At 34.0% G+C, this 25,279-nt stretch overlaps 3 protein-coding genes across 3 annotated transcripts; 2 read left to right on the top strand and 1 right to left on the bottom strand.

The window, feature by feature from the left end:
• Positions 1-2,680: 2,680 nt before the first annotated feature.
• On the top strand, positions 2,681-4,581 carry LOC125206885 (zinc finger BED domain-containing protein RICESLEEPER 2-like). The gene is made up of 2 exons (XM_048106101.1): positions 2,681-3,696; positions 3,762-4,581. Exons 1-2 carry the CDS (start codon positions 2,681-2,683, stop codon positions 3,784-3,786), a joined length of 1,041 nt encoding a protein of 346 aa, XP_047962058.1. The 3' UTR covers positions 3,787-4,581.
• A 1,114-nt stretch (positions 4,582-5,695) lies between these two features.
• On the bottom strand, positions 5,696-7,537 carry LOC125207343 (probable N-acetyltransferase HLS1). Its single transcript, XM_048106639.1, has 2 exons — positions 7,103-7,537; positions 5,696-6,978 (listed from the first exon to the last, which is right to left on the bottom strand). The coding sequence occupies exons 1-2, from the start codon at positions 7,298-7,300 to the stop codon at positions 5,938-5,940; spliced, it is 1,239 nt and encodes a 412-aa protein (XP_047962596.1). The 5' UTR covers positions 7,301-7,537; the 3' UTR covers positions 5,696-5,937.
• A 14,444-nt stretch (positions 7,538-21,981) lies between these two features.
• LOC125208494 (actin-related protein 3-like) lies at positions 21,982-25,229 on the top strand. The gene is made up of 9 exons (XM_048108126.1): positions 21,982-22,263; positions 22,345-22,807; positions 23,141-23,287; positions 23,563-23,655; positions 23,916-24,035; positions 24,240-24,350; positions 24,418-24,543; positions 24,634-24,732; positions 24,856-25,229. Exons 1-9 carry the CDS (start codon positions 22,214-22,216, stop codon positions 24,931-24,933), a joined length of 1,287 nt encoding a protein of 428 aa, XP_047964083.1. The 5' UTR covers positions 21,982-22,213; the 3' UTR covers positions 24,934-25,229.
• Positions 25,230-25,279: the final 50 nt, after the last annotated feature.

Genomic DNA, 25,279 nt, shown 5'->3' with positions numbered 1-25,279 from the left:
CAGCTCGGTTGTGAGTGAGGGATTAGCGGAGATAGATGTGTCTGTGAGACGAGTGAGAGAAGCTGTGAAATGGATAACGACTTCAACGACTAGATCTGGATTGTTCAAAGATCTTGCAAAGTTGTACAAGGTTGATACCTCGAAGGATTTGTGTTTGGATGTGCCGACTGAGTGGAACTCGACCTACTTAATGCTAGAGGTAGCATTACAATACGAGCGGGTCATGGAAGGATTTAAGTTGTTGAGCCCCAAGTTTGTCCGTGATTTGAATGAGGTGCAAGACGATGATCTTGCTGTTGGGGTACCTGAAGCTCAAGATTGGCTTGCAATTAAGAGGATGTGTGGTTACCTCCGAAAGTTCCATCGGTTGATCCTTCGCGTCTCTGACAATAAATCTGTCACGGTGCATTCTTTTTTTAAGAAAATGTGCAGTATCTTCAGCATGATTATTCGGTTGGAGAGTGACGAAGATGATGCTGTAAAAAAATTGGCAACGAAGATGAAGACGGGGCTTGGAAAGTATTGGTCCGAGGAAACAGAGTTGAACCCGAAAATGAACAAGATACTCTACATTGCTGCACTGTTAGATCCTACAAAGAAGATGGAACATGTGCACTTATGTCTGAAGACGGTGTATGGTGATAATCGGGCAAATGAGTTGGTGGAAGAGTTGAACAAGTCGACCAATGACTTATTTGACTTGTACAAGAAAGAGATGACTCCAATTTCGGATCAAACATCAACACCACCATCAGCAATACCGGGTTCGTGTAGCCATATAGAGGTTTCTGATGACGATGACTCTGAGATCACTCGATACTTCAAAGGTGAGCAACACAAGATGAAATGCAGCGAGCTAAATCGATTTGATATTCTTAAGTGGTGGTCGAAAAACAGATCGTGCTATCCTGTTTTATCTGCGATGGCAAGAGATATCATGGCTATACCCGTATCAAGTGTTCCTTCCGAGGCTGCATTTAACACGGAGGGTCGTGTTTTATCTGAATTTAGAAGCTCTTTGATTCCGCAGATGATAGAAGCCTTGATATGTGCGGAAGATTGGTTGAAATTTGGTTCAGGCAATGACTTTCCTGAAGAAGAAGAAAATCTGCCAGAAAGATTCCGGAAGAAGATGAAGATGGTAAAAAATTGATTTAAATTTGTTAATGATAAGTCAGTCCTCTCATGAGCATGAGTGTTAAATCTTGACTTTGATTGGCATGTTGAACTGAGTTTCATTTTGTTACAATTTCAACTCTTAAAAAAAAAAAAAAAAATTCAACTCTTATATTAGTAGCTTTTCAAATTTCTCAATGTCAATTACGTTTTATGTTTATGAGATATGATGTCTACTACTGTTTATGTTTATGAGATAGGATGTGCATTACTTTTTATGTTTAAGAGATTTCATACAATTATACAACTCTAAAAGTTGATTATACTTATGTTCATGAGATTCGACCACTCACACATAGTACCTATATATATGTTGCCAGAAAAAGACTAAAGTCTAATTTTATTACCTTACATTTGTCTTAAAATTCTTTTTGTTCCCGTACATTTAGTTTGTGATCTTTTGGTCTCTAAAATATTGTTTTGATATATTTTGATCCCAAACTAGGTCACAAACTTAATGTATGAGACCCGAAAAGAATTTTATTGAAAACGTAAGAGACCAAAATTAGACTTTAGTCCTAGATTATAATTAAGTTATTAAATTGATCAAACATTTTGATTGTTAATTTTAACAGAAAATGGTTATTTTGAATCAAAATAATATATTTGAGATCAAAAGGTATAAAAGCAATATGTTAGAAACCAAAAGATTACAAACTTAATGTATAAGATTAAAAAGAATTTTAAGGCGAATGCAAGGGACCAAAAGTGGACTATAGTCCCAAAAAAAATTACTCTACTCTTTAATTCAGATATCCATGTCCTATTTTTCTGTAGTTTTGGGCCTTCAGTTGGGCATATATCAGCTTTTCCAACAGTGGAACTAGTCCACTAATAAAATAATAGTATAATACAGGGTCAATGGTAAAAAATTTATAATGGCACAATATAAGAGAATTAATAATGCAGTTGCACCACAAAATTGAGACAACACGTTGAATAAAATCAAGTTCACTATCATAGCTATCAACGGAACTAAGGTTCCAGTTTCGATACGATATACCGATAACCGATTTAGCAACCCTGAAATTTTAATATCGATACGACGATACCCATTCCCTAACCCTTCATATACCCTGCGCCGTCAATCACTCCCATTACTAATACCTCCCTCGCCTCCTCATCACTCTCGCCGTCTTTGTTTCTGTCTGCAACGGTATCTCTTTTCTCCTTTCCCCATTTCGCACTCTCTGTGTATATTTTCAATACTCCATTTAATTAGCGTCTGGTTTTAAGTTCAAGTTTTTTATTCAATTCCTTTGCAAGTTTCGACAAGTGTTTTTGATTATAATATGTTTCATTAACACAAGTTTAACATTCTTCATCATCTGACCTTGTCACTGCTCTGTTATTTTTTTTCTTTTTTTTTTTTTGTGTCAAAATTGTCTAGTAGTAGTACTCATATTATCCACCTTTGTATTTTGCCTTGACCTACTCAAATTCATGGATCGCATCTCAATTTCCTAGTTGATTTCATTGGAATGTTTACCATTGTAGTGTTTCCATGGAGGATTCTGAATCTCTTTCCCAAGGTAGCAACGACTATGATTCAGATGTTGAGATGTCAGAAGAAGAATGTCTGAAGTATGCACAACAAGTGAAGGAGAGGTTTGAAGATGATGAGGTACAAAAATCTTGTAGAATGGCTTTAGCTAGGATGATTATCCTCGAAGAGCTTCCATTCAACTCCATACACAAACAAGGGTTCCAGATGTTGATGGGAGGAATTAATCCATATTTCAAGATCCCCACTATACGAGAGCTAGGATCCGACTGCGTGAAGGTGTTCCTGCTGCAGAAGGAGGAGATGAGGAAGTTTTTCGGTTCACGAGGCATGGGAAGAGTGTCAATCACCGCGGAATGCTGGACTTCAACGGAAGGCTTGGATTTCATCTCTGTCACAGCACATTGCATCGACAAGGAATGGAAACTGCATAGGAAAATAATCAGTTTTTCGCAGCTGCAATCTCACAGTGGAGAGGATGTTGCTGCGGTTGTTACTGCCGCGGTGAAGGAGTGGGGGCTGCAGAGGGTTCTCTGCTGCACCATGAAATCGGAAAATGATGTAGCGATAAGGCACATGAAGTCGGTGTTTGATGAGAGGAATATGGTTATTGGTGATGGAAAATATCTTCACGTGCGATGTGTTGCAAACATAATCAATTCGGTTGTGAGTGAGGGATTAGCGGAGATAGACATGTCTGTGAGACGAGTCAGAGAAGCCGTGAAATGGATAACAGCTTATAGAAGTAGATCTGATCAATTCAAAGATCTTGCAAAACTATATGGTGTTGATACTGAGAGAGATTTGCGTGTGGATATCCCGACTAAGTGGAGCTCTACTTACTTAATGCTAGAGGCAGCATTGCCATACGAGCCGGTCATGGAAGGATACCAGATTCTGAATCCCGAGTTTGTCATTAATTTGAATGAGACGCAAGGCGATGATCTTACTACTATCGGGTTTCCTGGAGTTGAAGATTGGCTCGCGATTAAGAGGATGCGTGTTTACCTCCGAAGGTTCCACCAGTTTATCCGCCTCGTCTCTGATGCTAAAAATGTCACAGTAAAATATTTTTTTTCAGGAAATGTGCACTATCTTCGGTATGATTCAGCAGTTGGAGAGGGATGAAGACGATGCCAAGAGAATTTTGGCAACGAAGATGAAGACGAGGCTTGGGAAGTATTGGTCTGAGGAAACAGAGTTGAACCCAAAAATGAACAAGATACTCTACATCGCTGCGTTGTTGGATCCTATGCTGAAGATGAAACATGTGCAGTTATGTCTGAAGATAGTGTATGGTGATAATCGGGCAAATGAGTTGATGGAGGAGTTGACCAAGTCAATGAATGACTTGTTTGACTTGTTTGACTTGTACCAGAAAGAGATGGCTCCGATTTTGGGTCAAACACCGGCAACACCAATGTCCGATATACATGTTCCTGATGACTATGGCTCCAATGGGTCAGAGATCACTCGATACTTTGCGGAAGAGCGATACGAGATGAAAGCTAGTGAGGTTGATTTTGATATTCTTCAGTGATGGTCGAGTTATGGTTCGCGCTTTCCTGTTTTATCTGCGATGGCAAGAGATATCATGGCTATACCCGTATGTAGTGTTGCTTCTAAGGCTGTGTTTAACACGGAGAGTCGTGTTCTATCTGAATTTAGAAGCTCTTTGCCTCCGAGGTATATCGAAGCTTTGATTTATGCTAAAGATTGGTTGTCTAGTTCCAGTGACTATGAAGATGGTGAGTAGTTGATTTTAATCTGTTATTATCAAGCCAGTGTTATAGCTTGACTTTTATTGGCACGTTGAACTCAATTTCATTCTGTTTTAGTTCAAAATTTTATCTAAGTAGCTTTTCAAATTTCTGAATGTCAATTACTGTTTATGTTTATGAGATTTGATGTCATTTACTGTTTTTTTGAGATTTGATTATGGTAGTACACCTATGACTATGTTCTTGATAGTTTTGGGCCTCAAATATGGGCTAGGCAGACCTCAGTGATTCACTTACAAGTACTCCCCATGTCCCGCTTTAGCAGTCCCATTGACTTTTCTGCCCTCTTTTTGTAAAAATGATAAAATATAGTTAAAGATGAGAAATGGTAAATTAAGAGAGAGAATAATATAGAGAATAGTGTTATCTAAATTATTGTCTCTTTTATTTTACCATTTCTCCACTTTAACTATTTTTTTTTATCATTTTTACAAAAAGAGGACAGAAAAGTTAATGGGACTGCTAAACCGGGACGGAGAGAGTATTTAGAAGCTTCTAAGATTTCATGATTATTTGACCAACAAATATTGAAGCATTTTGTGTGTGTTATATCAGTTTGTAAATTGATTTACATGACTAATGATGTTTGCATTTCGCCTTCCCATCATCATATTACCATTGAATTTAACTCGTGTAAACATATACATTCCCTGCTCGAATTCATTCATTTGGAGATATTCAAGCAATAGACTTCTTGTATTACTACATAAGATTGAAGATTGCTCCAATTCAAACAAAATAAATAAACTATTTAATTAAACGAAAAAGATTGAGCTAGTTTTTTGATTTGGGGCTTCTAATTTTTTCAGCCCAGTCAACTCCACAAATTTTATCGAATACATTTCGACAACTTAAAAGACTATAAAAAGCCAAATCTACTTACATGAGTGTACTTGTAGTATGTGATGATGTCACATCATATGACATGAAATCATCCAAAAAAATTTATATAGAATAAGTATGTATGTGAAGTGAAATTACGATTTAATGAAAGTTTTAAAAATTTTATTAGTCATGTGAAAACTTCTGCGAATTATTCAATGCCCCTTGAATAGCTATTGAAAGAAACTACAAATTGAACCATTACATGACATATTTGTCACTAGCGACTACCCAAAAACAACATGTCACTAACAAAGACATCTTTCAAGCGATACATAAATATTGCCCAAATTTATCTCCACGATACGTCGCACTTTCGAATATATTACGAAAAGATTGCCACACCACAACAAAATCCCACCTCACTAAATTACTAATAAATCAAGAACTACATTCATTTACAGAAAAAGATTGGGATATTCCCTTTTACAACAACAGCAACTAGACAAGAAAAAGTTTGATTCATATCCCCTATCCCATTTCCTCCACCACTACCACTAATCATCCACCACAACACTGATAATCATCAAAATTAACATATCCTTACTATTATTGTCTAATTAGATGTATCCAAACTAAAAAGGTCAGGTCAGGTCAGAACTCCCTCGGATCGACAAAAATGGAAGTGCCAGGTGGCGACTTTGTCCAGTCACCGACAGAGCCGTCACTGTAGTCCTCCCCTAACCGCTTAATGCACCACAAATCCTCGGCGCACGATAAGCTTTCCCAGTGCGGTATTCCTAACCTGAGCGGCTCGCTATCCGCCACCTCCGTCGCCACCACTCCGCACCCGCCATCTTTAGCTAGATTGTGGGCCCACCCGCATAGGGCCCGCATCATTTTAACGGCATCCGGCCCATCCCCTCCTAGCCCGTACAGAAAATAAAACCCGAACGGGCTGAAAACCTGCGGCACTGACGGCAGCCCGAGCCACGGGAAGGCCCGGTCAATGGCCCGCGTGGTTTTGAACAGGGCCCGCTTCACGCGCGACGCGCCGCGGACCTCGAGCTTGTAGACGTCCTTGCAATTCCACGCGCTCATCACCGCCCATGATTCCGGCGGGTGGGAGAGGAATTCAGCGGCGGAGGTGAAGGCTCCGGCGGCGGCGGGGACGGCGAGGAAGGTGCCGAGGTTGAGCTTGTTGTTGAGGACGGCGTCGATGTCGCGGGGGAAGAATTCGGTGGAGGAGAAGCGGCGGCGGTAGAGGGTTTCGGCGTCGGCGGGGGAGAGTTTTATAACGGCGAGGCGGGGGTCGGGGCGGAGGCGGTGGGCGAAGACGGGGTGGACGAGGATGGAAGGGGTGCGGAATTTGGAGTAGCCGCATTTGGCGGTGAAGAGGGCGACGGATGCATGGTTGTCGTTCTCCGTGGCCATGTAGGAATACTCGGCGCCGTTCTCGCCGAACCACGCCTCGATCCGCCGCACCAGCTTCAGCCCGATCCCCATCCGGCGGTGGGACGGGGAGACGCGGAGGCCCAGCACGTACGCGAGCTTCGCGTAGATGGGGATGGATTTGTTGGCTAACCTCGACAGCTTGGTGCCGCACGTGACCGTCTTGATGCAGCCGCGTATCGCGCCCACGATCTCGCGGCGCTCCTTGTCCTGCCCGCCGCCCACCACCACCAGCTCCGCCACCTGGTAATTAGGTATAAGTTATTTCTTTTTTAATCAGATAAATGAACATAAATTTAAAGACCGCGTAAAAACAGTTTGGTGTCAGTCAGTCCGACATTAACCACTCTGCCACTAGGATACGTACAAGCATGAGATAAGCGGGGGAGTTGCGGACGCGGCAGATGGGGTCGCCTAAGAGGTGGGTGTAGAGGGAGAGCTTGCCGCTGGGGCCCACCTCGCAGCGATTCTCCATTTGCTCGACGGCGGCGGAGTCTTTCTTCTCGTCGTATTCTCGGACGACCACGACCGCCACGACTTCTCCATCGGGTGCTGCCGCCACCATTTTTTGTGTTTGTGTGTATGATTGGGAATAATGAATGAGGATTTATAGAGGCGTTGTTGGGAAAGGTTGGTTAAATCGAGGGTGGGATAACGTGTGGGTGAAGGAGATCTTTTGAGGGAAATCTGTATGATTTTAAGGTGAAAAGGGCGGCGGAGGTGTTGTTATTGCTATACTGATCATCACTCCCTCTCTTTCTCGTGGGGAAACTGATTCATTTCGTGCGCTTTTTATACTTGAATTTCGGACTGCCCCTCGAATATACAAATTACAAATACTATATTTCAATTTGGTATCATTATCATGATTTAATGTTTTAAGAATGTGAAAGTAATTTGGAAAAAAAAATACTGGAATTTGAATTTAACTTTTGTATAACTTTAATTTTTTAATGTGATAATTTATGGTCTATTTATAATATTTTTATAATGTATGGTTTATTTATATATGAAATAGAAAAAAGTAAGCAAAATTTGAAATCCGTTAATATTTGAAAATGATAATGGGGTTAGGGGGGGTGTATGAATTTAATCACGGAAATGGAATTTGGTTAGTTGCATACATCCAATGATCCAAAAATAAAGTGAATATGGGTTTTTAATTTGGTTGGGACGATTTGGGAGAAAAATCCAAAGCCCGCTTAAATTTCTTCTTTTATTTACTCATTTAGTAGTCTCTGTCTATTCTTTTGGGCATGTCCTTTCCCCCACTCTCTAGTGAAAATAGCAATAATATCTACTAATAAATATTAATTATTGATAATGATTACAGAAAATAGTGGTAGAAACAAATGGCGGCTGTGGCTGCGCTGCGTATTTTAAGTGCGTGCGCGTGTGTATAAACTTGAGATTAGGGTTACTATCACGATTCACGACCCCATTTGAATGATTGCAACTCTACTTCATGTCAATACAATTTCCATATATACATATATCAATGATGATTTTATTATGTAACGGCCATGTCATATGATTTTCGCTATTCTTCCATTTTCAAACTATGCTTCTTCCACGTGTCCCCCCAGGCCCCACCCCAATCTCATTCACACATTTTCTACTTTTTTTTATTTAGTGGTTAAAGTAACTTTATAATGATGGCAAACTTAATTAATTTGATGGACTATAATTATGAGGCAAATTTGAGATTTGATATAATGGCAAACTTAGATTATTACAATTTCTCAATAATATTATGAAGCAAATTAATTCGAGAGTTTAATAACTCGATTTATAATGATGGCAAACTTAGATTATTACAATTTCTCAAAAATATTATTAAGCATATTAATTCGAGATTGTAATAACTCGGATTTATAATGATGGCAAACTTAGATTATTACAATTTCTCAAAAATATTATGAAGCATAATAATTCGAGATTGTAATAACTCAGATTTATAATGATGGCAAACTTAGATTATTACAATTTCTCAAAAATATTATTAAGCATATTAATTCGAGATTGTAATAACTCGGATTTATAATGATGGCAAACTTAGATTATTACAATTTCTCAAAAATATTATGAAGCATGTTAATTCGAGATTGTAATAACTCGGATTTATAATGATGGCAAACTTAGATTATTACAATTTCTCAAAAATATTATGAAGCATATTAATTCGAGATTGTAATAACTCAGATTTATAATGATGGCAAACTTAGATTATTACAATTTCTCAAAAATATTATGAAGCATATTAATTCGAGATTGTAATAACTCAGATTTATAATGATGGCAAACTTAGATTATTACAATTTCTCAAAAATATTATGAAGCAAATTAATTCGAGATTGTAATAACTCGATTTATAATGATGGCAAACTTAGATTATTACAATTTCTCAATAATTTTCTGAGGCAAATTTGAGATTTTCATAACTCGATTATCTTATCCACTCTTCTAATCGTTGTCCACGTGTACGGAATAAAATTGCATCTGACTCGTATGATTTTATTTGGTAATTAAGTGATGAAATTAAATTATTATTATGGTAAAATTAAATTATTATTGATATTTGTAAATTACTCCATATATGAATTATTATGCGTAAAAACTAGTATGAATTTTGGTCAATTATTAATATAATTTATTTTAGTTTTCTTAATTTCAGTATATTTTTACTTGGTGAATGAAAGGTTTGAGTCATATTTTCTTTCATTTAAGACGGTACATCTGTGAAATTGCGGATGCATTTTTATAGGAAAAAAGAAACAGAAAAGAAAAATAAGAAACATATTCTAGACAAATACTACAACAATTGGGCCCCAACATACTACTACTACTATTGTTTGTGAGTGTCATTTAGCCAGGGTCCTCCACTAATTTTAATTCCTAATTACATAACTTAATTAAAATTGTCGATCCCTTCACATTAGTATTAAAATGTCATATTCATTTAATAAGTTAATTCTCTAAACTACAGCTTCATCTTAGTTTAAAATTTCCACTTATTTTAATATTAGTATGACATTATTATTGTTGTTATTAAAATTAGACCACGACACGACAGCAGTTCAAACAAATTGCTGACTTTATATATTACTAGAAATTTAAGGTTGGCCATCTATATATTTATTATATGTGTGCACAAATTTAAATATATAGATAGATTTTTGATGTATATGAGATATGGGTGTGATTAAAATAGATATTCCATGACGTTAACATCAGCGTTACCCCACTAAGAACTATCACATAATTTGATGGGAAATACAACAATAACAACAGCAACGTGAATGTGAATATCCACTCGCACAAAAATTTGTCGGACCCCAAATCCTACCAATATCTAAATTCAATTTTCTTATATTAATCTAGACATAAATTCATAAATATAGCTAAAGGATTAGGTGGGCAAATAATTTTACAATGAATTAAATATCAAAGTTATTAAGTGAAAAATAAATTAATTTGGATTATTTTTATCTATTTTTCTTATCGTTCAAAATAATTTATTTTTTATTTCGGAGCTTGTCATGTTTCAATTGGTGTTATTAATTTCTCATTGTAATTATTACTGGATTTAATTAATTCAAACGCTTGATAATGAGATAATAGTCTTATAGATTAGTGATATAATAATGAATTGTAATAAGAATAAATTCCGGTACTAAGTCTCTAATTGATAATTACTAGCTAATATAAGTACCGTATAATTTCCAAACAAATAACTAAATAGAATGAGAGTAATATTTTTCTCTGGATCTTGAAGTAATTTCTTAAATTTACAATCGAAGAAAGTCTTATAGTACAATGCTATAAATGTAGACGATTGTACAACAATTATTATGTATACGTACGTCAAGAAAAATAAATGTAATTCAATTATTTCTGATTTTTTGTTTTATCTTTACTGACAACTTCTATTATGATTTCATCCGCTACAAAGTGGTGGTGGGATACCTATTTTATTTATTTAAAAATAAAACAAATAATTAAGCAACTACTAATAACTTAGTAATTTTCTCCTTTCTTTCACGTAGATATATATAGTTTATTGTTATGTGTATAAATTGGACTATAAAGTAGAATAGTAATTTTTATTCGACCAGTTAATCTATCCATTAACATCGTAAACAATTTAAATATTTTATTTGTCTCAATCAGTTTAAGATTATTTTATTTTAACGTCGCAAAAGCTTTGCTTGTAATTTGATAAATAAATTCTACTAGTCCAAAATTATAGTACAGACAAAAAGTTTGTTACTAGATTGCGATCGACACTTCCAGATATTTTCCTAGAAAGTTTCATAATATTTTTTTAATAAGCTAAGCAACGATCGATCAATCAATAATTGCAACTCTTTCATCAAGTCGTATTATAAAATTAATAAATCAAACAGTTATTTTCACACTAATATATTATACACATCGAGATGCTTCCTTTCATCTTCAGTGAAGGACTACATGAATTTCATTAGTAATCGTACAATTCAATTATTAATTATTAATTTAGTCGTCGTCATATAGAATTAAATAAATAATTAACAACAGTTATAATACTATTGCCCCCACTCATCAGTCACTATAAATCTATAATGAGTGTGCAACTGAACTAAGTTTTGAAAAAGAAATACTAATAAATTGTCAATTTTCCAACTAGGGATTTTATTAGTTGAGTTTATATTTAATGGTGACGTGGACACTTCCTAAAATGCCCAATCATTGTCAAAAACTATTCAATGATTAATGCCTTTAGGTTTCTAAGAAATTAAATGTGTATATGTGTGATCATTATATTTTACACTACTTGTCCACCCCATTATATGTTTATTGTGGAATTTCCTAATGGGACATCACTCATTGTTCCATGAGCATTGTTGGTTTTTTTTTTTTTTTTTTTTAACCTTTTTCTACTTTTTTATATAGATTGCTTTAAATACTATCTATGAATTCAATAGTAATTGCCGATTGAAGCAACATATGATGCATTAATTTTACAAAAATTTCCGACTGTCGTAACTTAAGACATCGATTTAATTACGTATGACATCGTAGATATCCATATAATCTCTTGGTTCTTTTCCGCTAATCCTATTTCTTCATAAAAGATCAATAATTAAGTTGTACAATTATATGATTAGTATTTTAAAATTGAAATTTGTAACAGCTAATGACCTAAATTTCATGATTAGAAATAATTATATATGCACACTAGAAGCATCTCCCCTTCTCATTTGGTGGTGAACATAATTCAAAAGTACTAAGTAGTGCTCGCACTAATTAGAGGTAAATAAATTCTATTTGACAAGATTAATGAATCTTCAAAATAATCCATAACCAATATAGACTAATTATGAAATTTCCATCCCACTTCTCTATTGTGCAATATTGCATTTCCTATTGAATGCTATCCAGGACCCCTTCTTGTTGCAATTAATTAGATTATAATTGACCTAACACCATAAAAAGAAACGAAAACGACCTTATAAGATGTCCAAAAGAATACAATAATTACCATAATTGACCACCATTAATCTTTTAATTAGTTCTTGACAATGATTGCAACTTCATCAATGGTGAGGGTTAATATCAACTTCACTTGTTCTCACCCAAAATTTCTCCTTTATCATGATTTTGTCTCAAAACTTTTTAATGCTCTTTCAATTAGTACTTATTTTGATTATTTCATATAAATAAATTTATTTTTTAGGTGCATGATGCGTGTGTGTTCGATCCATCATAATAGAGCGATTAGAAATTGAAGTGGGGGATATAATGATTCCAAAAGGAGTTTGATATGATCAACAAGTCACTTTTATATATCTTATATTAGCCTTTTTCTGATAAATTAATTTAATTTAAAAACTATATGCCAAATCTCACAGTAGACATTATCTTATACGGAGTAATTTTTTATGCAATACAAGCACGACATATATAATAATATATAATCAAACTTCAAAATATTATTGTCCAATTTTATTATGTTTATGTCACAAGTTAATATAATAAAACTGTTTGGTTTTCTTGTAGCCTAATAATTACATAAAATATCAAGAGCCAGCTTGGAAATTTTAAACATTATTTTTTTATCCACATAGTAATAATTGATTAGTATATTACTTAAAATGATATATTCTTGTAAAGATATTATATTTTTGCATTGTTTAATTTTAACTGAAATATGAAATTTTAATTTTTTTTTAAAATACTCCGTATATACATTATAATTTGTTTATAATTGAATAAGCCAGTGAGGTAGTAACGATGTGTTTAAATTATTCAAATTATAATTTTTTTACTACACAAATAATTCAAAGTTTAATAGGTAGGAAACAAGTCAAGTTGTTCTTGACAATATATAATATGCAGAGGATGATATCATATACAGATACCTCTAGAAATCATGAGTAATTATGTTTCTTTATACAATCAATAATGCCTTTGTTCCTCAAATAAGGTAATGGTGTTTGTACATGTTTAACAAAAAGTTGGAATTAATGGTCTCGAGGTATAGAGTGGCTTCAAGCTTTCATCAGAGTTATAAACACTATTTGAACCAAAAAGGATTTGCTATGATCCGAATTAAAAAAAATGTGGGGAAAGTAATACTACTAGTAATATGATAAGGGGTTAGGGACCACATAAAAAGGATTAAATATGAAACATATATATGAAGAAGGCTAGAATTAGGGACAAATAGGTAGACAAAAGCCTCGGTTTGATAATGGAGGGGATCTTGTTCCCTTACAAAACGGATTAACGGATCCAATCATATTCCAACTAATAAACACCAAAACATTTGTAGGCCCACTTCCAAACATAACCCCCTCATATCATGCAATTGCTATGTCACCTATTTATTCTTCCTCACATGAACTTTTGTTACAAAAAAAAAAGTTGTCGATCTTATAATAACATAGAATGGTAAACAAAAGACCATTTCAAGTGCAATATATTTTGTTTTCATAATAAAAGATACTTATAGTTTTTGTCAAGTGTTTATTTCTAATTTTAGGTGGAAAGAGGTGTAAATGAGGTCTAGCTCGCATGGCAAATATGAGGCACCACGAGACTCTTCAATTCTTAGTGACAGGTCTTGGGTTTAAATCTCGTTTGCTTGATGTAGTATATTTCTCACCTTATGCGGTGGTGCAGTGGTCTCGTCTGCATGTTGCATTGATGCATAGTGGAAAAAAGACCAAGTGTATTTTCATAGGTATTATTTTTCTCAAAAAGAAAAAGAAAATAGAAAATTGAATTTTTTATATTGAAGGTAATATTTTCATACGAAATTGTGGAACATTCTTTACTTATTAATATCGTTTGATCAAACTTTTGAATTTTAAAATATACAGACCCAGTTTAATATTTATTGTTTCAAATTTCATCTTTTTTTTTCATTTTTTTATAAATTGAATAAATGAAATTGGAAGTGAAGCTCTAAGACTCCAGTCAAAATTCCTTTCTCGATAATGGCCCATGAGATTGTTCATGATTATGTCAATTAAGGTAGACAAGAATTTAGAATCAAATATTTCTTGTTTAATTTAGAAAAGGATCTTGTCTATGATTAAAATGGACAAGAATTTAGCAGGAATCAAGGCTTTGTTTAAGAAAATGATCTCGTGTTGACCCCAAATATTGAAGGGGGTGTGGCTCGATGAATGATGCGTGAGCTCATTACAGTTAGTTAATTATAGGGATGTGGGAATTAACATCAATAAACTAATCTAATTAATCCACAAAGATTACATTAATTAATTCTTAGTGCTTTGAAAAATTATTACAAAAGTATATGGTTGCTGGAATTTGGTCGATTCTCTACCTAGCCAGTTGCTTGAATATTGTCAGGAATATCATTTTGACCGGCAAAAACTGGTCTCCCCATATTAGAAAATAGACTACTCAAGAACATGACCTTTGTTTTTTTATTAATTATTTTTGCATATTTTCGTTGTATATTATTCCCTCGTTCCCATGATAAGAGTCACACTTTGCCATTTTGGTCTATCTCACAACAAGAGTCACACTTCATTTTTACCATAAATTGTAAGTAAGTCTCACATTCCACTAACTCACTTCACTCACATTTATTATAAAATCAACATAAAAAAGTAGATCTCATATTCCACTAACTTTTTCAACCCGCTATTCTTTACATTTCTTAAAACTCGTGCTCATAATAAGAGTGACTCTTATTGTGGAACAGTGGGAGTAATTTCTTGTTCGGGATATTTTGTGACAATAGTGAATTCAGATATTGTAGCTACAGTGTAGCAATATGTCCACTTTGGGCGACAAGCATTACTATTTATATCGTTTTATGGGCCTATGTAAAATATGAAATTCAAATAAATATTAGTTAAAGGAAATCATAGTTGGAGCCAAAAGAGGGGGTGATCATGTGACGTACAAAATGAGCTATTAGAGCAACATATATAAAGTGGCGAGCAAGAAAATTCAATAAAAAATACAGTCAAATTAAAACGAAAAATAAACCAAAAAACATAACAAAAGTACTAGGTAAAAGACCCATAAAAGATAACCACAACTCAATAACAAAACACCAACAAATCAACCACTACTAGAAAACCAAAAGCAACATAGAAAACCAATCGCATTATGGATATGAGTTACCCAAATTTAATGAACTACTCCACTTGTCAATTGGTTTTAAGATCAAACCTCATGAAAATTTAATCATAATATTAGATCATGCCACCGACTACGAAGCTGAAACTTTAACTAATCTATCAATATATTTGGTCCAAAACAAAACAAAAAAACGAATGCCCCACCAGTATATCTAGGCTTCAAAATGAAACAACCAAATACCACACATAAAATTTTATTATTGAGAGTTTGAGGGTTTCAATATTACAATTGTTAAAATCTGACGTTTCCTTGTATTATGATTTTTGTTACCATAAGCTATTTAAGTATTGTGTAATATTGGTCCTACACATATATAGGGTAGAAAGAAACACAGTAATCGAGTGATTAAAACTGCTAAACACGATTAGCTGGTCTGTCACATGCATGCACAAAGTAATTAACCCAACAACGTAATCAACTTCACTAATCTCGAATCTGCTTAGCAACATATAGCTCGACCAAATCATCAATGCCAACTTAATCATTACTTTATATAATTCACTAATTAGTCGTCATGTTCGTATTCCCAGAAAGGATATATATGCTGTTCACAGAGTGAAAACAACAGTTGTAAAAATAATAATTTAGATAATAAATGAAGCAGGGGGGAAGTATTTGGAGCTGTCATTTCTGGATATATCTATTTATATGAATATAATTTTGTATTTTTGTGTGTTTAGGGCAGTTTGTAGGCTAAGTATCCGACATTAGGGTGCATTCCTCGTTTAGTCGAATCCCTATTATTATGCTCCCTGTCGCCTTCTTTACAACTGACATTTCATACTCACATTTTATATTTTTCTCACTATAGATTGATTTTTTCTAGATATATTTGTAATTAATGCTACAAGCATAAACGCAAATGGATGCACTACGTCGAACATGTTCAACCATCATCTAGTGAGAGAGATCGTGACAGATTCTGATGTCTCACGTCGATTGTGATGTGAAAGACAATTGGTGTGAAGTATGTAGATCATACGAGTTCTCTCTTTTAACAGACTAGGTTTTTAGGACGAGTTCTTTGATTTGGTAATGTAATATTGGTGTTTCATTGAGAGTCGTAATGGCTCCAAGTGGTGCCTATGGAAGATGGTTGTGACCAATGTAGACTTTTGGGAGTTGATTCATAGTGGTGGCTTGGTGCAAGGTTTATAAACTGAATATGTTCTTTATTCTACAGCTACGTACTAGTCTTTTGAGATGTGTTCTCATTTTGATAACAGAAATCTTACATATGTTTCACTTTTAGAAATTAATAAGCTATTTCTCATAATTGACTACTACTTTAGGATGTATTTTCTTGTTTGATCCGTAACAAAGATGTAAAATACTTTCATATTTTGACTAACTCTAAGGATGAGTTCTCATATTTGATCTGCACAGAGATCCAATCAGACTATTTTTTTGGGATGAATTTTCTTGTTTGGTCTATAACAGAAATATGATCAAGACTAGTACTCCCTCTGTTCCCTTATAGTTGAGTCATTTTTTTATTTTGGGAAGTTTCCTCATAATTGAATCATTTTTGCATATAGTATAATAATTAACACTTTTTCTCACTCTTATTTTATTATCTTTACTTTATTCACTTTCTACTCCATTTTCTGTATTTTTTCTCTCTCTTACTTTTTTTTTATTTGTGAGAGAACGGAGGGAGCAGTATGTTTGGAACATAGATCTAGTTTTAATAGATGAGTTCTCCTCCTGTTTGAACAGTAACAAAAATATGTCTATAACATAGATGTAGAATTTTTCTATATTCAGACTAATTTTTTTGGATGAGTTATCCAGAAATCCAATATTTCGTGCTGAGTTATCCCTGTAACAGAGATCCAGTCTTTTAGGATGAGTTCTCTTATTTGCTCTTTACCCGATATCCGAAATATTTCCATATTGCAGCTGTATATATTGTTAAGTTACGAATGATATTCGAGTTTCAAATATATGTTAGTAAGATAAGCAATGTACAAAATAGAGGATCTCTTGTGCAAACGTGTCCCTTTAGGGTTGTACCAAACCCTAATCAGGCATGGTCCTGACTGACTGCGATGATAAACTAAACGAGATCAAAGAGGAGACATTTAGGGACCATTTTGTTCATATTTTTAGGCTTCAATGCATGTGCCATGGGTCCTTATTTTGGTCAATCAACAACAACTTGTTTAAATTATAATTTTGTAAAATAAATTCTTGGGGCTTGGAGTCGTCCAAGTTCTCTTCTGCGCTTTCAACTGTCTGTAAATACTGATCTCAATGCTGTCTTTGGAATTTTATTGGAGTTAATTAATGCACTTTACATATATCTTGTAATATTAGTTAATAAGTGACGTCGAAATTGTAGAGAGTCGTAGTTCTTTTTCCATATGTTTAATTTTTTCGATAGTGGTTTTGTGTGACCGTGAAAAAATGTTACGGACTCAATTCTCACATGGATTGTGAGAATAATTGATGTGGGGTATATAGACTAAATGAGCTATCTCTCCTAACATGCTAGTCTTTTGTGCTGAATTCTCCTATGTATCAAAATACTTATGAATTTTTTTCAGAAAATAAGGGTTACTGGAATAAATGTTCCATGCATGGATATGTAAATATGTAATTCTATATATATTTGACTCTCTATTGTGATTATAGGTTCTTAAATTAATTTGAACAACTTTGGCCCATATAAATAAGAAGAAGAACTGAAAATATTATATATGCGATACAAAAGTTTCAATGTTGACAATTGAAGGAGCTCGAGAAGTGCTAATAGTTTGTTTAATCAAATCATATTTATATGACCCTTCCAGCTGGGTCCATCAGATAAATATGGCTTGTCAACTTTTCCTTTTATTAAAATGGTATGTAAACTTTCTATTTGACCTTTTTTAGTAGATAGACATTAGTATGTCCGTCCATGGACCATAGTGTATTCATTGTTCAAATTTTAAGAAATCTTATGAAAAATATATAAAAAAAGTAAGTGATATATGAATCTAGTTTTATATACTAGTATTAATTTATAATGAAGTTAAGTGAAATGATTTAGTAAATGCATTGCTCATTTATGCTACTACTTAACAAGAAAAAGCGAAATAAGACTTTATTTTACGAACCTTGATTAGTTAGCCTGGAAGTTGCGGCTAACAAGCATAATCAACTGTGAAAAACACATCATCCAAAATGTGGCTTAAAATGTAACATTAATGATCAAAAAAATTTTGTATCCATTTATTAATAAAAGATAAATTTAAATATTGATGTTTCAAGTATATGTACTCTCTCATCCACTCAAAACTACTCCTTCCGTTCCGCGGTAGTTGAGTCATTTCATTTTCTGTACTCGTTTTAGAAAAATGATAATAAATAGTTAAAGTGGAAAAAATATAAAGTAAGATAGAGAATAACATAGATAAGACTATTATTTACTTTATTTTGTCACTTACTCTACTTTCTCTTCATTTTAGCTATTTATTATCATTTTTTTAAAATGAGTGCAAAAAATAAAATGATTCAACTACCATGGAATGGAGGGAGTATAATTTTCTGAAAAAGAAAACGCAAAACTCTTAGTTTTATTTTATCTTTTATTTATTTTCTTCATTTAATACATAATAGTAGCTCATAAACTCCCATGCCCAGTTTAGTAAAATTATGATAAAAAGACTAAAGGAGCATTATGCAATATATAATTAAATACTCTATTTAAAAAGCATTACTACACAAATTTACATATATAAATAAACACTTGTTGAAGAGGTGGAAAGTGGTGTCAATATCATTGCATATCACAATATTAGTGTATCGAAAAAGACAAAAATGGTGTGATTCAAAGAAAAAAGAGTGGGATAGGAGTTGTTCCTTGGGGATAAGAACAAATTCTTTAAATCCCATCTCTTAATTTTGGCCATTTTCCTATCCACCATCATCCCTATATCATTCATAATAAGTCATTAAAACGCATGCTTAATTCCTCATACTTTTTACTTTTTTTTTAATCCCTTCAGATTCTAATAAATTTTATTTTATTTTATTATCTCTTCCTCAGAAGTGATACTTCTATTTTTATTGTAATTTAATGGAATTGTGATTTCTCTTACTTAGTACTCCCTTCGTTCCACAATAATTGTCACTCTTATCTATTTCGGTCTGTCCCACAATAATTGTCGCACTTCATTTTTACCATAAATGGTAAGTAGCTCTCACATTCCACTAACTCACTTCACTCACATTTTATTATAAAACCAATATAAAAAAAATGAGTTCCACGTTCCACTAACTTTTCCAACCAACTTTTCTTTATATTTCATAAAACCCATACTCACAATAAGAGTGACAATTATTATGAAACGGAGAGAGCATATTACTTTATTCCCGCTAATTTTATAAATTTTTGGACAAATTTTATTTTGTGGATAATGTCAAAGAAGAGTTGAGAGACAAGATGAACTGGTGATGAAAAGACGAAGAAGCTGTAGAATGAAAAGAACCCCACGTAATCTGAAGCTAGACTAAGCTATGTACACGTATATACATACATGTCTTCATGCAAGTATATAAATGACATAAATAGGGTATGTAGGTAAGTGTTTGATTTGAGAGAGTGGGGGAAGCATGCTCAGTGATATATCTCTATCAACTATCCCCACCATCAAACTCCATCTTTCCAATTCTTTTTTCCAAATACTACTATTTACTTTTGTTGTGTTACTCCTTTTGAGCTTTTACTCATTTTTTTATTATTTTTGCCCTTTTTGCTATGTGTACAGTGCATGCAAGTGTTCAGACAATGATATCCTTAACTCAGTCTGCAAAGTTCGACTGATAGATTTTTCTGTTTTATTTTATTTTTAAAAGAAATCGGTAAAAATGGAATACTCAAGTTAAGTAATTAAGCTAATACACAAGAATTAAATTTGTGGCCCCATCACCCGACTATAAATAAATGCGTCTTCTATATTACTTGAATTAATAGTTGAACGATTTAATTATATTTAATTAAATAATTTTGAATGCATATATACTATAAGGGTTCAGTTAATGTTTTTAAAAAATGTTTCCAGTTCTGAATTCTGAAAGTTTTTATTTAGTATACTACTACTTCAAAGTTTATGTTATAATGATGTATTGATTGGTTCAAATTCAACACACCGATGAGTCACCGACAACATAAGATGACTACTATCACAGGATTCCAACATGTAATCTATATATACAGATAAATTTATGCAACGTCAATATTCAGGTTAACAGATTTTTGATTTGATATTGGAATTAAATAAATTTGAATGATCGATCGAGATACTAAATTGATAGTACTAGTACTTAATTTTTATGCTCTAAAGTTTTATTGTGGTGTTTATCATTTTCAATTCACGGCCTTTTTACTGTAATGTAAAAAAATGTACTGCATGTAAAAGATAACTAGCTTGTTGCCTAAATAAGTGATTTATAAATCAAATTACTTTTATTATTTTGTTAAAAGTTGGAAATTTGGAGTTGGGATTGAAAGGAGAGGGAAATGACATATTGCAATTTTGTAGGGTGCAATTAATTAAATACCTACTGCTATGAATTTTATTACAGTAATTTTTTATACATAAAATTATTTGCTAATAATTTAGAATGAACAACAATGTGGAGTATACGGAATTTATAGTACCTTCAAAATAGCGTGATTTGGGCCTAGTGGGCTCGTTTCTGAAATTGGGCCATCACACATCATATAGTCTGCAATAGATGCATCTTTTTCTTATAGTAGTACGTACTAGTATTTATATATTTTAAATTCAGTTGTTGCACTAGATTTTTCTTCATATCATAGTGATTTAATATGATCTACTTCTTTTATGGAACAAATTTCACAAATTTAAGAATTGAAAGAAATAGAAATTTTGGATGAAAAAGTGCTGTCAGAAAACCGTGTTTCTCAATATACTCCTTTTCGCCCATTAAAAGTAAAATATTTTTTGGTATAAATTTTTATGTAATGTTATTTGAGCTCTTACCCAAAATAAAGTAAAACGAGTGATGTTTTCATTTAAAAATATGTGTTATTTTGAAGGAGACAAAGAGACTATATGTAAATATGTATATGTGTGACCATTATTTTTGTATATCAATATTTAATATAGTATGTTATTTATATTATTTTTTTAGTACCTTTAGTTTGATTTCAATACTTTTTACTTATAGCTATTGATATTATTAAATGTACAAATATTGTATATATCTATAAAATGCCCAATTTACTTTCTTAATCACTTTCCGCTATAGATGAAATGAATAAACCGAACTAAACTCGATTTATCATTTTGGAAAGTTCCAAGTTAATTTAGTCATTTCTATTTTGACAAAAAGTAACCATTTGTTTTACTTTAGACTATCTTCATTTCTGTTACTTTATTCTCTTTTACTTTATTTACTATCCACTTAACACACTATTCTTAAATTCCATACCGAAAATAACACATCAATTAACACAGAACAAAAGAGAGTATGATTTTTAAGTAATTTGCCGAATTAAATAAATATGAAAAATAAAATATACTCCAAAATATGCATGTAGAATGATATTTTTCCAAATATAGATATTGATTCAGTCATGCATTGTTGCTTCATCACCCCCACAAATAGGATCAAAATCACAATTTCTCAATCTCCAACGGCGAAGATCCGACGAGTTACCGATGATATGGGTGGAATCAAACCCTTCTCCACCGCCATGCATGCGCTTGTTCACGCCACCAACAACCTGCATTGACCACCTTTCTTCCTAAAATCAAAACCACCCAAAAATCTCAGCTTCCTGCTGTCTTCATTCACTCCCATGGACAATTACACCTCTAATCCAGCTGTAGTCATCGACAACGGCACCGGGTAATTAATCATTCTCGTTGTTTTCTATTCCGATCAAACTGTTCGATGAAATGCCTCAACGAATTTTCAATTCAATTTTAGGTTCACGAAATTAGGTTTTGCTGGGAATGCAGAGCCGTGTTTCACAATCCCGACTGTAGTAGCCCTAAGCGATGCGATCACCAATCCGGCACGAAACACCACCGGCAAGGGGAATTGGATGGTGCAGCACAGTGCGGGAGTGATGGCCGATATGGACTTTTATATTGGGGAAGAGGCATTGTCTAAAGCTAGGGTTAGTGGCACTTATAACCTGATTAATCCGATTAGACATGGCCAGGTTGATAATTGGGATTCGATGGAGAGGTTCTGGCAGCAGTGTATATTCGATTACTTGCGTTGTGATCCGGAGGATCATTACTTTTTGCTGACCGAGAGCCCCTTGACAGCACCGGAGAATCGGGAGTATACTGGCGAGATCATGTTTGAGACTTTTAACGTCCCCGGGCTCTTTATTGGCGTGCAGCCCGTGCTTGCTTTGGCTGCTGGATACACAGACACCAAGGTTGGTATTCGTATTAATATCAAGTGCCTTGCTACTAACTTGAGAGTTGTGATTACTAATTGTTTATGGAGTTGTGTTTTGCATTTATCTGCTATCTGTGCAGTTGTGTTATAGTGATTTTTATTAGTTGCATCTTGTTTGGCCATATGAAAAGATATGCATTGGATTGAAAATTTGTTAATAAATCATGGTATGGTAATATACCAATATGGAAGGAAAACTTTCAGAAATTTGGTGTTAATGGCGGATCACATGGCACTATACCATTATCTGTGTGTTTGTATCTCCAATAGTTGATTAATTTTTCTTTTTTCTATCTCCAACACTTTATAGCGTGAGATGACAGGAGTTGTTGTGGATATTGGGGATGGGGCTACTCATGTCGTGCCTGTTGCTGATGGTTATGTTATTGGAGGTAGCATTAGGTCGATTCCAATGACAGGGGACGATGTAACTGTGTTTGTCCAACAGCTCATGAAGGTAAGGTTTCTTGTATATCCATCTGCAGCAAAGTAGTAGTAGTTTTTTGCTTCAATTTTAAGATAGTCTATGATGATGTCAATATCGATTAGGTTTGGTTGTTGAATATTAAAAATCTCAAGCTGTCTGGCAGATGAAATAATTCTTAGCAAAAATAGCGTTTAGATATATCCTCTTATTCTTATTTGTTCACCACCATTGGTTTCTTTTGATTTCACTTTTTTGAAGGGCTCTTGTTTTTTGTCATTTAGTTTTGCTGATATTGTTTTGTTTAGGAAAGAGGAGAGAATCTTCCACTTGAGGATTCCTTTGACGTGGCCCGAAAAGTGAAGGAGATGTATTGCTATACTTGTTCTGACGTCGTCAAGGTATATCTTATAGATTGACGATTTGAGGACTCGGCTTCGTGCCCCTTCCCCTCTAACCTCTCAAATTAGAATTGGTGCTTGCTACTCCAGTATTTGCTAAATTTATGACAGAAGAAGATCTTATATTATATGCTTGTTTCCCTTTTCGTCTATGTGATGGTGTATACAACTTGAACTTTCTTAAGATATGCAGGTTCGGGGTATGGGGTAATTTGATTAGAAATTTTTTCTAATGAGCTAATATCAATTCTCAAGTGCAGGAGTTCAATAAGCATGACAAAGAACCTGCTAAATACGTCAAGCAGTGGAGCGGTACTAAGCCAAAAACAGGGGCACCATATTCTTGTGATATTGGCTATGAACGGTTCCTTGGCCCGGAGGTTTGCTTTTCTCACCATCTTTAAGCTAGCTGTCCAAGCAGCATTTTTTCACCATGATTAACTTGCAAAAATCTCTATTTTTGTGGACCTGCTTGGGTGATTCGCTGGTTCACTATTTTTTCCAAAACCTGCTCATTATCGAGTTTAACGCACTTTCAAGCAAATGAGAAATGTTGCTGAAGGTTCTTAGTCTTTTTTATGCAGGTCTTCTTCAATCCTGAAATTTATAGTAGTGAATTGACAACCCCTTTACCTGATGTGATAGACAAATGTATCCAGGCCTCCCCAATAGATACAAGAAGAGCCTTGTACAAGGTGATTCTGTTTTGCTCTTGATTGCCTCTTTCATTCATGATTTATTGAATCATCTGGTGTATTGTAGAATATTGTATTATCTGGAGGGTCAGTCATGTTCAAAGGCTTCCAGAAAAGGTTGCAACGAGATGTTAAAAAGATTGTTGATGTTCGAGTACTTGCATCAGATCATCTGCATGGTGGACGAGTACAGGTCGGCTATTAGGCTACTTCTATATTTACAATCTTGACAGCAATTGTGGCCTTTTACCAATCTTGATTTTTGGCCAATGTTCTTCTCCAGGCCCAACTCTTGGAAGTAAATGTAGGTAGCCATCCTATCCAGAGATATGCAGTTTGGTTTGGCGGCTCAATACTTGCATCTAAACCTGAGTTTTACACGGTATATGTTGTTATCGTTTTGGCTTATCCAAGAGTTGTAATATATCCTTATTGTGAATGTTAACATTGGCTAGCATCAGTAGACAAATATGTGAATGTTGCATTTGTTTTATTTTCGATTCAGGCATGCCACACAAAAGCTGAGTACGAGGAATATGGAGCGAGCATATGCCGAACCAACCCATTATTCAAAGGGATTTAAAGACAAAACAAAGTGATGACAAGCGATGAAGGCTAGGCTACACTTCTCGATCCGTTTGCTGGATATATCGATATTTTTTCCGTAACAGTTTAAGTGAGTTAGGTGAAATATGGTTTTGTCTTCTGAGTCATTAAATTTATTTTCAGGTAGGCTGTTGATAGAAGAGTAAAAATTCAGGTTAGAAAATTAATCTGTTTTTCAGAGTAGTGATTACATGTCACATATTCTTTTTGATGCTGCTCAGATGGAAAAATTGTTCTTTGAACATAATGATAAATCATATACCATTAGGTTTTTGTGCGGGAAATGTTGGTGTAGTGAAATGACCCGTAGCTACTAATTCGAG

The sequence above is a fragment of the Salvia hispanica genome, chromosome 2, assembly GCF_023119035.1.
Source record: "Salvia hispanica cultivar TCC Black 2014 chromosome 2, UniMelb_Shisp_WGS_1.0, whole genome shotgun sequence".
NCBI classification, from domain to species: Eukaryota; Viridiplantae; Streptophyta; class Magnoliopsida; order Lamiales; family Lamiaceae; genus Salvia; species Salvia hispanica.
This window is presented reverse-complemented; position numbering and strand designations above follow the sequence as displayed.